The sequence below is a fragment of the Prionailurus viverrinus genome, chromosome C2 (genome assembly GCF_022837055.1).
Source record: "Prionailurus viverrinus isolate Anna chromosome C2, UM_Priviv_1.0, whole genome shotgun sequence".
Classification (NCBI taxonomy): domain Eukaryota; kingdom Metazoa; phylum Chordata; class Mammalia; order Carnivora; family Felidae; genus Prionailurus; species Prionailurus viverrinus.
In genome coordinates this window covers 88,012,895-88,025,891 of record NC_062569.1, presented here as the reverse complement: position 1 = coordinate 88,025,891, position 12,997 = coordinate 88,012,895, and the positions used below count along the sequence as shown (strand labels likewise).

The following is a 12,997-nucleotide window of genomic DNA, read 5'->3' as shown; positions in this document are numbered from 1 at the left end:
AAAAGACAAACATGAGCAGGGGAGGGGCAGAAAGAGAGAGACACAGAATCCGAAGCAGGCTCCAGGCTCTGAGCTGTCAGCACAGAACCCGACGTGGAGCTCGAACTCAGGAACTGTGAGATCATGACCTGAGCTGAAGTTGGATGCTTAACCGACTGAGCCACGCAGGCGCTCCAATCATTGTGTATCTTTAATCAGGAAAAGAATGTCTTTTCACTGGGCATCAAAGGAAATGAAGGATGAGACTTACCAGAACAGTCTCGTTTTCATAACTTGAATACACTCTATCTTCCCTCCTCAAACATGACTGCTATACTTCACATTTTCCCCATCAAACATATTTGAGAAGATGAGGTCTCTGGAGGTTCAGGCATATCATTTTTAGAAATCCTTTTCAAAATCCTTTATGAGAAATAGGCTTTGGAAAGTCTGCCGTATTTTCCTGCAATTATGCCTGAAAGTTCAGTAGAAAACATCATGTTGAATATCTCCATGAAAATGTGTTGGTTACCAGGCATCTTCAGGGAGCTGCCAAGTCATAGAGAACTTCTCTTCTTTCCTGTGCTGCCAGACAAAAAGGAAATCTTTCCATGAAGCTTTTATAAGGATGCAGAAGACTTTGCATTCAGGAGTGATAGCAGTAGTGGTCAGATGTTAGGAGCAAAGTTCCAGTTCCACATAACATTTAATGAGTTACTTCTGTGATCCAATTTCTGTGTTAAGTACTGATTTTGATATAAAAAAGAGCTAGACAGAGCTCTTACCTCAGAGTTTATCATTTAAGAGGGCTTGAGATTGAGAGAATGAAGGAGAGATTGGAGTATTCTTTGTGTGTTTGTGTTGATAGAGGGTATGTCCCTGTGTGCCTTAGGATGCTACCTTTTCTCATTCACTGTTTTGCACCAAATCTGAGTCTGTGTTCCACCTGGATTTGTAGCCATTTCGACCATTTCCATACTATGCATAATGTCACTTATTCAGTCTGGTTGTAACTTAAACAGAGCCAAACTATAAATCATGTGTAGAGCTTCACCTGGACTCTGCTCCTTACCCTGCATAGAATGTAGCTTGTAGCTGCTACCCTGAGCACTTAGCTGGCAAAAGCTTGGAATGGTTTCCATTGTTATTATCCCTTATTTCCTCCCTTTCCATTTCCCACTCCCTTTATCTGTTTTCCCCTTAGATGCTGACATCAGAAGGAACACTGCCTCAAACAGCAAATCCTTCACTTCCTCCCAGTCTTTGTAAGTACTTTTTTCTTTCTTTTAAATAAAACCTGGGGTATGTGGAGAAACAAACCCAGTTCTTGGGATATGGAGGGGAAAGGCCATAGAGGAAGCATGCAAATTCACAAAGAGACAAAACAAAGTGATGGGCCTGCCTGATGGTGGTGGTGAGCCCCCGGCAGTAGAGCAGAAGATCATTGGTTCAAACAGGGTGGGCTCTAGTGGAGGCAAAGCTCACAGTCTGGATTATTCCTTCTCTGCTGACTTTGATTATACCAGAGGCCCCCAGAAGATCAGATCCGAAAAGAGAGAGCAGTGATCCTGATTGCTGATTATGAAATCAAATTGAACTGGTTTCACATTGTAGATCCAACCAGGGGAAATAGTCCCCCGTTCGGGAGCAACAAACAGTCCTTTATCTTTCACAAGGCAGTTTGACTCAATTTATTTTGTAAACCCATGTTATAGCCCCCGTTTTGCAGTTAAAGAAATGGGAGTTTAGAGAAAGGAAGTGATAGAGAATCCCTAACTAGCATTGCCATGTAATGCTATTTTTTTAAGTTTTTTTTATTATTTATTTTTGAGAGAGAAAGAGACAGAGTGCAAGTGGAGGAGGGCCAAAGAGAGAGGGAGACACAGAATCCAAAGCAGGCTCCAGGCTCTGAGCTGTCAGCACAGAGCCCAACATGGGGCTTGAACTCACAAACCGTGAGATCATGACCTGAGCTGAAGGTGGACACTTAGCAGACTGAGCCACAGAGGCGCCCCCCCTTTTTAAAATTTTTTTTTATTATTTAGCCATGTAATGCTATTAAGTGGGATTTGAGCCTAAGTCGTAAGACCATAAGGTCAATATATTTTCCTCCACACATGTATCTGAAGATGATGAGAAAAGAAGCCAGGCAGACTGGGGGTACTGTGAGTGTTCTCAGCTCAGAAGTCACAGGGTATAGTATCAGTTCCTGGAGGGCGGGCTCCCATCTTCCTGTCTTTTCTCTGCTCAGCCTTCCCTGCATCTCCTTTCCAGCTCCCACTGCTTCCTACACTCCACATCTGCAGAGGCGGTGGCCATGGGACTCCTGAAGCAATTTGAAGGCATGCAGCTGCCAGCTGCCTCAGAGCTAGAATGGCTGGTTCCAGAGCATGATGCCCCTCAGAAGGTAGATTTCTTCAGCTTTTTTTCCTCTACCCACTGTCCAGCCCCACGAATCCATGAGCGTCTCTGATGCTTTTCTCCTCTGTCACATGTCCCCAGTCTAGAATGAGCCTTAGTGTTTCCTTCCTCGCTCACAGAAGCCACTTGTTACAAATGTGCTGAGTGAATAAATGAATGAATGAAGAAGATATGCTTGCCTGGGTTTTCCCTAGCAGTAGTCAGAACAGGAGATAATAGCTCCTTCATTGTCCTTATTCCACATGACTGCTTATTAGACCCAGAGGTGGAACTCCTGTATTGTGACCACCTTTGAGACACTGTGAAAAAGTACATTGTTCATAGTCTTCTTTGCTCTATAGTTGAGTAAGGCATGAAGCATCTTGGCATAACAAGGGTCCTGAGGTGGCTTCAGGGACAGCATCAGCAACAGGTGCCATGCCACTGGAATGCTTTTTCTGTTCTTTTTACTTCTTGGAACACAAGGTCCTCACTTGTAGTAGCCTGGTGCCTCAATGATTTATTCTGAGGGCCAAGGTTGCTTGAAGCCTTTACCTGAGATGATCCTGACACCTCTTTGATTAATGTGTTTCTGTCATGACCAAAGAGTCAAGCATGTTCTCCCAGACCGTCCCTGTTGGACCAACCTGTGCTTCTCTCCTGCAGCTCCTGCCCATCCCTGACTCACTGCCCATCTCACCAGATGACGGGCAGCATGCGGACATCTACAAGCTGCGCATCCGTGTTCGTGGCAACCTGGAGTGGGCTCCACCCCGGCCTCAGATCATTTTTAATGTTCATTCAGCCCCGACGTGAGTAGGCAGTGTCTGTGTCCTTTGGAAAATGGATATATCTTTGGGTTGTCAGGGCAGTCTCCTCACCTCTTGTCTCTGCCTCCAGCTGTAGCTCCCACACAATTCTGTTCACTTAAAGGCAGAGAGTGAAGATGATGCATCTTGTCGCAAGTCTTACTCCCGATCCTCCTGTTGCTTCCCAGAGATAACCGGGAATGAGGTCTTTTATCACTGGCCTTCCCGACCTGTTGTCTTCCTCCCAACAGTCTTGTGAGCTTACTGGTGTTTCTTTCTTTCTTTCTTTTTTAAAAAATTTTTTTAAGTTTATTTATTTTTGAGAGGCAGAGAGAGAGAGAGAGAGAGAGAGAGCAAGCAAGCAGGGGAGGGACAGGGAGAGAGGTAGAGAAAGGGAATCCCAACCAGGCTCCGCACTGTTAGCACAGAGCCTGATGCAGGGCTCGAACTCACAAACCACGAGATCATGCCCTGAGCCGAAACCAAGAGTCGGATGCTTAACCAACTGAGCCACCTAGACGACCCCTGTTTTTTTTTTCTCGTAAGATGGATGATTGCCTTTCTTTCCTCTTGTTCTCTCCTCTGTCCTGTTTCTCATCTCTTATATTTGTACATGAAGTGTGGTTCATTTGTTAGGGACTGTCCCTGCCTTGACCTAAATTCTAACCTAGTAATCCTCGGTTTGAATTGGTTCTCCCAGTGGGTTCTTTTTATCCAACTCTAAAAAGCAGTAGGTGAATTCCCTACTCTTGCCATACGTAACAAGAGCCCTGTGTTTGCCTCCTTATCCTTTATACCCCAGAGGCCTCCTGTGGCTGGTATTTGCCAAAGCCCTCTCCTTCCCTTCTCCTCAGGAGGAAGATCGCTGTGGCCAAGCAGAATTACCGCTGTGCAGGGTGTGGCATTCGGACTGACCCCGGTGAGCATCTTCTCTGACCCCCAGTCCGCCTCCAATGACTGTGCCCTCTCACACCCTTGGGGCTGGTCAGAGAGGCTGTGAGAAGAGGCAACAGAGCAGAACTGGGAAAGGGAAAGAAGGGGCCCAGACCCGGAAGGTAGGGCTGTGCAGGATTACTGGCAATCAGAGGGAAATGATTTCTGGGGGCCCGTTACCGACATCGTGTACCAAAGAAAACTGGGTACTCTGGGCCAGGTTCTTGGAATCTGAATCTTACCAACTCTGCCAGAATTTGTTTCCTCAGTGGCCTTCAGAGAGGGACACAGAAACCCACTCTGTGGGTTTCCTCTAGCTTTGGGAGCACAGAAATAGATGGAGACCAGTGGCCATCCCTTTCTGCTCTTTGAAAAGGAGCAAGAGAGCTGCCTCACCAGCTTATAGATGGGAAAGCCACATCTGACCTTTGACTTTCTGGTTTTTCCAGATTATATCAAGCGGCTGCGGTACTGTGAGTACTTGGGCAAGTACTTCTGTCAGTGCTGCCATGAAAATGCTCAGATGGTCATCCCCAGCCGGGTTCTGCGCAAGTGGGACTTCAGCAAGTACTATGTCAGCAATTTCTCCAAGGACCTGCTCATTAAGATCTGGAACGATCCTCTCTTCAATGTGCAGGACATCAACAGTGCCCTCTATAGGAAGGTCAAGCTGCTCAATCAAGTCCGGGTAAGATCCTTGAAAGGCCATATCACAGATTACCCTCCTCATCCCTCATCCCCTCCCTCTGTTCATGCAGCCTTTGCTAGGATCACGACATTTCTGTCACTGTGTCAGAGCTGTAACCATCTCATTACTCACACTTTCTCTACATGCTTTCTCAGACTCTTGTCATTTCTCACCTGTCTAGTTAGAGCCTCAAACCTACTAATGGCAGGTCTGAAGCCATAGATGGCACTCAGTGACAAAAGCAGGAGTTTTCCCTGCACTGAAAATATACTGAAGGGAGAATAGGGTATCAGGTGGGAAATTCAAATTCTGGATTTCTCAGTGGCTTCTAGTTGTATACGTAATTTGGGAGCACAACCCAGCAGAGGTGCCCTCCCTGACTGGAGGTCATTTTGAAGCAAGTTATTGAGTTACAGATGTAGAGAATAGTTTGGCTCTGGCTGCTGCATGCAAAGCTTCCAGACCTCCAGGGTTTAAAGGTACTGGTCATTCTAATAATTGTTTCTTTCCTCTTCATACCTGCTCTTACCCCCCACTCACCACCACAATGTCTTTCTCTTCAGCTGCTGCGGATCCAGCTGTATCACATGAAGAACATGTTTAAGACTTGCCGACTGGCCAAAGAGTAAGTCTCGTGTGGAGGCCAGACGCCTCTTGCTGGGTTAATGTCTCTGAAACAGACACGCCCCAGCAGTTGTCCCTTGTTGTGTGAAGAAGGAAAGTAGAGAGATTTGTAGAGAATTCCAGAAATGGTCAGCAAAAAGCCTGCAGCAGTTGAGTGTGTCTGTATCCTCTCTGGAAGGGAACTCTGTGGTTGTTCTGTCAGGCCAGACCTGCCACTCTTTGCAAGCTGGCATGAATCACTGTGCAGGAAGGTATAAAAGTCACTTCTCACTCACATCTAGTAGTGTGGAGGGTCCGGAGTGGTCTGGAACTCCTAGGCTGGCCGAACACTGCCCACCCTCATCGACTCTGTCTGGGCCCTTCTTTTCCCTATCCTGCTTCTGGATAGTACAGATCCTTCTACCTTGATGTGCCACACACAATGTTCATTTTCTTCTTCTTCTTCTTTTTTTTAAGTTTATTTATTTTGAGAGCAAGAGAGACGTGAGGGTGGGGGGCAAAGAGAGAGAGGAAGAGAGAGAGAATCCTAAGCAGGCTCCACAGTCAGCATAGAGCCCAGCATGGGGCTCAAACTCAGGAACTGTGAGATCATGACCTAAGCCAAAACCAAGAGTCGGATGCTTAATCGATTGAGCCACCCAGGTGCCCCCAAAATGTTCGTTTTCGGCTCCTACCTACTTCCCCTCATTTTCTGTAGGCTTCTGGATTCTTTTGACACAGTTCCAGGCCACCTGACCGAGGATCTCCACCTATACTCGCTGAATGACTTGAATGCAACCAGGAAGGGAGAGCTGGGGCCCCGGCTTGCTGAGCTCACCAGGGCAGGGGCTGCCCACGTAGAGCGATGCATGGTAAGATAGTCTCACTTTATCATGTGACTGGACTCTTGCTTAGGGATACAGGGAGTGGGATGGACCCAAGTTCTTGCCATGCAGTTTCAGGAAGTTGAAATGGCCTGTCAACACTGGGAGAAAAACTGGGTAGGATTGCTGTTCCTGGGATTGGTGAACAGCTAATTCATCCAGATCTAAAGAACCTGAAATCAGAAGAGGATGTGGTGCTGGCACTGCCCCTGGGTAAGGGCAGGACTAAGCAGGCCTTCAGTGTAGAATTGTCCTGATGTGGGAGGAGAGAACCCTGAATTAGAATCTGGAGAGGGACTGGGTCTCCCTCCACTTTATCATTCTCAAATTACTGTGACCAACGGAAGTACTTTGCCCTCTCTGCAGCAAGCCTCAATTTTCTTGTCTGTAACATGAAGATAATAATTAATAGCCCCTGCCCTTTCCTCTCAGTAGTTTTGAGAATTGACAAAATAATTTACATGAAAGCATTTTGTAAACTTCATTCTATAGATGCAAGTTATTATTGTCCTTGATATACTCAACATGCCAGAAATTCAGAAGTTCCATTTTTAGAATTTCCCATCTTAGAATATGCCCAGTGTGTGTTCCTGTGACAGTCCCAGAATTAGAGCTCAAAATAGGGCATATGTAGAGATCCTGTATAGTGGGGGGGAATTGGAAAGGTTTTGCTATAACCTGATTCAAGGCTGGGTGTTATTTTGGAGAAATGCCCTTGCCATCACATTTTATGTTAATTGGCTGTGGTTCCTATTTCAAAATAGAGTCATCACCCAGCCTGGAATTCTGACTTTAGGAAGCCCCTTGTGGCATCATCCCTTCTTTCTTTACAACTCTGCATTGTGAACCACTCTCGTGGTTGCAGTTTCTCAAACTCATGCTCCCTTGTCTCCATCTTAAAGGTTTGTCTAATACTGCCCAGTCCTGGCCCCAGTTTGGCTGTCATGTCCAGCGGGTCTCTTCCCAGGAGGCGGGAGAACCCCTTAGGGCCCACTCAAGTCTTCTTTATATTTTGCCCCATCCCCCACTTGGGTTCATCCTCTTGTGCCAGTTCCTGGTTTGCTGCCCCTGATTTTGCTGCTTGTCCCTCTCCCCCCACCCCAGCTCTGCCAAGCCAAGGGCTTCATCTGTGAGTTCTGTCAGAACGAGGATGACATCATCTTCCCTTTTGAGCTCCATAAGTGCCGGACCTGTGAAGGTAAGTACTGGTCCGGGTGTGGAGTGGGCAAACCAGACTGAACACGAAGCTCATTTATTTCCCTCAGCCGTCCCTATTAGGAAGAGTTCAGTTTGTCTCAGAAACTCCCTGTTTTCACCGCAGGTGCACCTAGCAGTGGTGGCAAGAAGGGGCTGTGGCAGTGATTTACTTCTGGCTTGAGATAATACAAATAGTTTTCTCTTTTTTTTTTCACCTTCCCTGAATAGAGTGTAAAGCGTGTTACCATAAGGCTTGTTTCAAGTCTGGAAGCTGTCCCCGCTGTGAGCGGCTGCAGGCCCGGCGGGAATTGCTGGCCAAACAGAGCCTGGAGTCTTACATGTCAGACTACGAGGAGGAACCCACCGAAGCCTTGGCTCTAGAGGCCACCGTCCTGGAGACCACCTGAAGAAAGCACATTAAGCCCTCTTCTAGGCGCTAGGGTCACACATAATGCAGAACTGAGCCACCCTTTTAAGGACTTTCCCCACTTGGTTTTTTTTTTTTCTTTGATTATTATCATCATTTTTTTTTATGACTTATCTAACGTCCATGTGTAATCAACCTTTGTTAGGTTGGTGAGGTCCAGTCTGTTGTGACAATGTGTAGGTACCGGGTATTTCCATCAGAACTGACACACAGGTCCTTAATGTGAAGCTTCTAGTGCCTCTGTCAGGGGAGTGGACAATGAGACCCAGTGCTTCTGACATCCATGGCCTTCACCACTTGGACCAGATCCGGTTTCAGCTGCATTTCAAGTATCATTTCCAGTTTTATTTTGTTTTAGTTCTGGAGCTTCTGAGTCAGGCCTTTCTCAACCAACTCACTTCTCCTTTGCTGCTGAAATAGGAGGACGGAGTTTTCTCTCTCAGTCCTGAAATAAGAGTCAGACTGCACCCTGAGGAGAAGCATTAGAGGATGGGAGTACATCGTGGGCATTCTGTCCAGCTTATTTAGGTATTTTTTAGGCCATGAAAGCAGCATTATTACCTGGAATCGTCAGAGACCTCAAGGAGTCCACCATATGACCTCCTTGTTTGAAGTATTCTAGGCAAAGATGATGTCACAAGCTGACTTTCTTTACCCTGGTGGGCTTGAAGCAAAGAAACAGAACTGATACTTAGGCCAGACCCCTTCACAGCCTTACACCCAGCATAAGTGAGGCCACAGCTCTGTTGCTTAAGGAGCATTTATTCAGTCAGAGGAGCTGTTGGCCTCCTCTTAAGTGATAAGGTCTCTTTTTTTCAACCTAGCTCTGGTGTATATATGATCTTTCAAGCTTAGGCAAGTCCCTGATGCCATCCTAAGTTGAGGACAAAAACTCTATCCGCCATCTTATTTGTGGGTCTCTTGCCACTGTGCCCACTGTTAGGTGGTCATTTTGGTTCTGAGTAAAAGTATGGCCCAACTCCATTCTCATCCCCTTCCTGCAACAGAGTTGGGACCCTCCCTGGTGGATGAACTCTTACCTTTGTTTCTTTTGTTAAAGTTGGGGTAAGGGTGGGGAAGCTTTCTGCTATTAGTGGGGTTAGGGAACTTGGCAATTTGTGGACATGAATGTGAGTGTGAATGTTCCTGTGTTCTTGGAATAACAAGAGCCTTTATGCCTATTATGCACTGAGCCATTTAGCCTGGTGATATCCATATGTTCAATCATTCTTTCCATATTACTAATTTCAACACACACATACCCTTTCTTAAGATGTGTGTTTCTAGGGGACCGTGATATGTTTGTGGTGTTCTTTAAGTTGCTATAGCTCCTGACCTCTACGTATAACACTGGTCAGGGTTACTGTTCTGAAGGCTGGCGGCTCTGTGAACAAAAGCCCACAGCGTTTTGTTTTGTTTTTGTTTTTGTTTCATTCTGGGACTGACTTCTTGTATACCTGTCTTTCCATAGTTGGTTGCTAATAGAAAAAACTTGGTGTAGATGCTACCCCAAGAAGCCGAACAGAAAGTAGCACATGGTTGGTGGAAGCCAATGAGTGCCTGAGCTGGAGGCACCCAGCAGTCTCACAGGAAGTAGAAGGGGCAGGAAGGAAGTGGCCAGAGCTGAGGCTCCACCAGGGCAACAGGGAGCAGGGAGGAATTGACGCATGGCATTGATCTCTCTGCCTCGGACTTGGGATCGGGCTGGAAGACCCTGAGCTTGTTCTCCCTTAGTTCATCGGGAAGACTCTGAGAGCCAAGACTTCCAGCCCAGCCCAGTTTTGAAGGGCTGACTAGGAGCCTTGTCCTACCTAGGAGCTTTGGGAATTGCCCCACAAAACTCAAGGCTTACTAAAGGTTAGGCCTCAGATTCAGACTCAGGGGTTTGTAAAAAATGGTGAACTCTGCTTCTAGTTGTGGTACAAATTACACATCCAGCTCCTTACTCCAAGTCACTACACTGGAAGAGAGATGCACTCTCATTATTGTTCCTCCTGTTTCATATTAGCATAGGACCAAAAGATGGAAAACGACAGTTTCCAAAGTTGAGCTCAGCAGTCTTACATGCTCCTGGTTTTTCACTTATTTTTCTCCACCTTTCACATTCCATCTCTTTAGATTGCGTATCTGTTTTAGTGACCCTGACACTCTGCTGTCATCACTGTCCAAATACCCATTTATTTATTTATTTGAGAGGAAAGAGTATGGGATATTTTGAAAGCACTTTGCAACTAATACCAGTATCTGAAATCCCCTGCTGTTGTGGGGAAAAGCTTTGAATGCACTGAAGAGAGTTCTTTCTGAATGAAATGGGAGGGAAAAAGTGTTCTTTTTTATAAATAAAGGGAAAAAAGTTAAACGTTTGCTTGCAAGGTAGAGACAAGATTCAAGACATTGCAGAAGAGTGGAAGGCAAATATTTTCCACTTAAATGAGGCTGTTATTGACTTTCTCTGCCAAGGCTTTAGAGTTTTTGTTAAATTAACATAAAAGGAGCAAGAGTCTATATAGAGATGTTCTGTTCATGTGCAACTTGTGTTCTGAACTGGATTTCTATTCACTGTAATACATACACAGCCTAACAGTTCATTGTCATCTTTAATAAACTAAGGAAATAAAATTCCTGCCTTTTATTTGTCCACCTTGACTATCAGGAAATGGTTTTGAGTGTTTACTATAAAGCAGGCATGTCTGAAAATTCAGGAGGTTTCTGAGTCAAGAAAAGTGGGTCAGAATGCATCATCACTGACTTGTTATGTGACCTTGAGCAGATCACTTTGTTTCTCTGGATTTTTTTATTCCTTCATGTATAAAAGACGTGGGCACAGTCATTACCAGTGCATGAGGTGTGCCCCTTACCCATTCCCTTGATGTAAGTATCTTTTATTTTAAAGTGATGTAAATCTTTCTGTCTACAGCATCCGAATTGTGTCAGGTGCTGGCAGTGCAGAGCCTGATGTGGGGCTCAAACTCACAAACCATGAGATCATGACCTGAGCTGAAACCAGGAGTCTAACCAACTGAACCACCTAGGCGCCCCTACCCTGCAACTTTCTGAACATTTCTGCTTTAATATCTCTTGGTCATCTCCAACTGATATGTCTAAAACTAACTTAAGTATCATATTTCCCCAAACCTAAACATTACTCACTCCAGTTTGAAAATTCGGTTTTGACTCCTTCCTCTCTGAGTCAGGTGGCATGTTCAGCTAGTAAAGCATATTTCCTTCCCACCACCTGTCATCAAATTCTGTTGAATTTTCTTTTTAAAGTAAATCTATTTTGTTCCTTTGCTATCACTTGCACACAAATTCGGTTTCTTATCTTAATCTCAGCCATCTCTAGCCATGCCAATCTCTTCCTATTTAATCACCCATTAAATATTTGGGTACCTACTGTATGCCAGTTTCTGTGCTAAGTTCTGTGGCTACTGGAGGGAGCAAAATGGAGACAGTCCCGACTCTAGGGCACTTAGAGTCTTAAGGGGGAGACAGACATTGCCTAAAGTCACCAAAATGAATATGTAATTACAAGCTGTAATAGGAGCTATGAAGGAAAAAGAGTATATACTATTGAATTGAAAAAAAGGGGGGCGGGTGTGGACCTAATTTAGGTTGGAGACAAGGCCCCTGTTAGGCACAGAGTAGAGAGAAGAGGCTCCAGATGAGAACCAGCATATGTGTTGGTGTAGAGACAGGAGGAGTTTGGCCAAGGACCTGCAAGAAGGACATACTAAGCAGGTTAGGCTTTATTCTTAGGGCCTTGGAAAGCCATTGAAGAGTCTTAGAGAAGTGACTCATCTGGTTAAAATGTCAGTGTGTACTTTTCAGAGAGTAAATAGAGTAAAGCAAGAGTAGAAGCAGTGGGATCTTCTAGAGAGATGGTTGCAGTCATTCAAGAGAGAAATGATGTTGGTTTTGACTGGGGTGTGGTATATTGTCATCGCTGTCTGCGCATTACCCAGAGCCTCTGAAAACAAGATGCATTCCAAATGTTCTACAATGACTTGGACATTTTAAACCAGTGAACAAAAGGCTGAGGGGAAAGATATTGGAAAGATACTGGGATAAATGACAGAATCCAAGGAAAACTGACCACTGAGTCTCGGGAAGTGTGGAGACCAGGACAGTTGTAGGAACGTCAGGTGCAAGATTTATAAACCTCTTGTTGCCAGTGAGGCAGGTCAAAGAGTAATGACTGTGTTGGGGACTCACCCCTGAATACTGGGACACACCCCAAAGAGAGGGGTGCTATGCGTTGGACAGTCATCCATTTGTGGCATTGACTGTGTTATCCGTCACTCCCTGTGGCCCCAAGTGTGCGTAGATTTGCTATACCCTGTAATGGTATAACAAGTAGGCATGATCTTTATAGCATCTTGGTTAAAGTGAGGCTCAAACCTGCTTCCTTTTTCCTATGAACTTCTAGCTTAGAGTATGGGTAACAGGAATCACTATGCCTACCATATCCTGCTGACTCTTCTGCCCTGACCAACTACAGTCTTCTCCCATATCCAGTCTCCAGGGTATCAAACTGCCAGCTGTTAAAATTTTAGTGATAGCAACTGCCAGATGGCCCTCACTTTCCCATTGCGAGCTTGATGTTCTTGGGATCAAAGATGAATGTGATTAAAAAGGAAAGAGAATTTGCTTAGCACTACTCCTCTAGGAGCGCGGAGAAATGAGGCTGTGCTTTACATATATCCTTGCCTCCCTCTATTCTACGAACTGCTCCCAGAGGAGCAGAAAGCAGAGAGCTATGCTCTGGCTTTGGAGGTCTATCAGAGACTTTGTCGTTAATTTTCCTTGGATCCTGTCATTTATCCCAATATCATTACACCAACTTAAGACCAGAACAGCGGGGTGTGAGGGTTAGTAGGTTAAAATAAATCTTGAGTGGTGGGAGGGCTCCTAGGTGGGTGGGAGCTTTAGTGACCAGCCTTCTGAGAGGCTGCAGCAAAACAGTAAGATGCACGGATGACCTGAAACCTTTTGGCAATTCATCACCCTAGGTAAGTCCTGTCCTTTTCTCTCACTGCCTGGGGAGTTTCTCACTTGTTTTCCTTTCAAAGTGATGCTT

General features: G+C 45.4%; 1 protein-coding gene across 4 annotated transcripts in view; it reads left to right on the top strand.

Annotated features, from left to right (window-relative positions):
• RUBCN (rubicon autophagy regulator) overlaps window positions 1-10,572 on the top strand; it is a 58,780-nt gene extending 48,208 nt beyond the window's left edge. For all 4 annotated transcript variants that reach the window (XM_047875266.1, XM_047875264.1, XM_047875265.1 and 1 more), the window contains 9 exons: window positions 1,184-1,244; window positions 2,254-2,386; window positions 3,046-3,191; window positions 4,043-4,107; window positions 4,571-4,809; window positions 5,373-5,434; window positions 6,131-6,284; window positions 7,401-7,494; window positions 7,722-10,572. In XM_047875266.1, the coding sequence (XP_047731222.1) occupies window positions 1,184-1,244; window positions 2,254-2,386; window positions 3,046-3,191; window positions 4,043-4,107; window positions 4,571-4,809; window positions 5,373-5,434; window positions 6,131-6,284; window positions 7,401-7,494; window positions 7,722-7,900 (1,133 nt within the window). In that variant the 3' untranslated portion in view covers window positions 7,901-10,572. The remainder of the gene's footprint in view (window positions 1-1,183; window positions 1,245-2,253; window positions 2,387-3,045; window positions 3,192-4,042; window positions 4,108-4,570; window positions 4,810-5,372; window positions 5,435-6,130; window positions 6,285-7,400; window positions 7,495-7,721) is intronic.
• The last annotated feature ends 2,425 nt before the right edge of the window (window positions 10,573-12,997 follow it).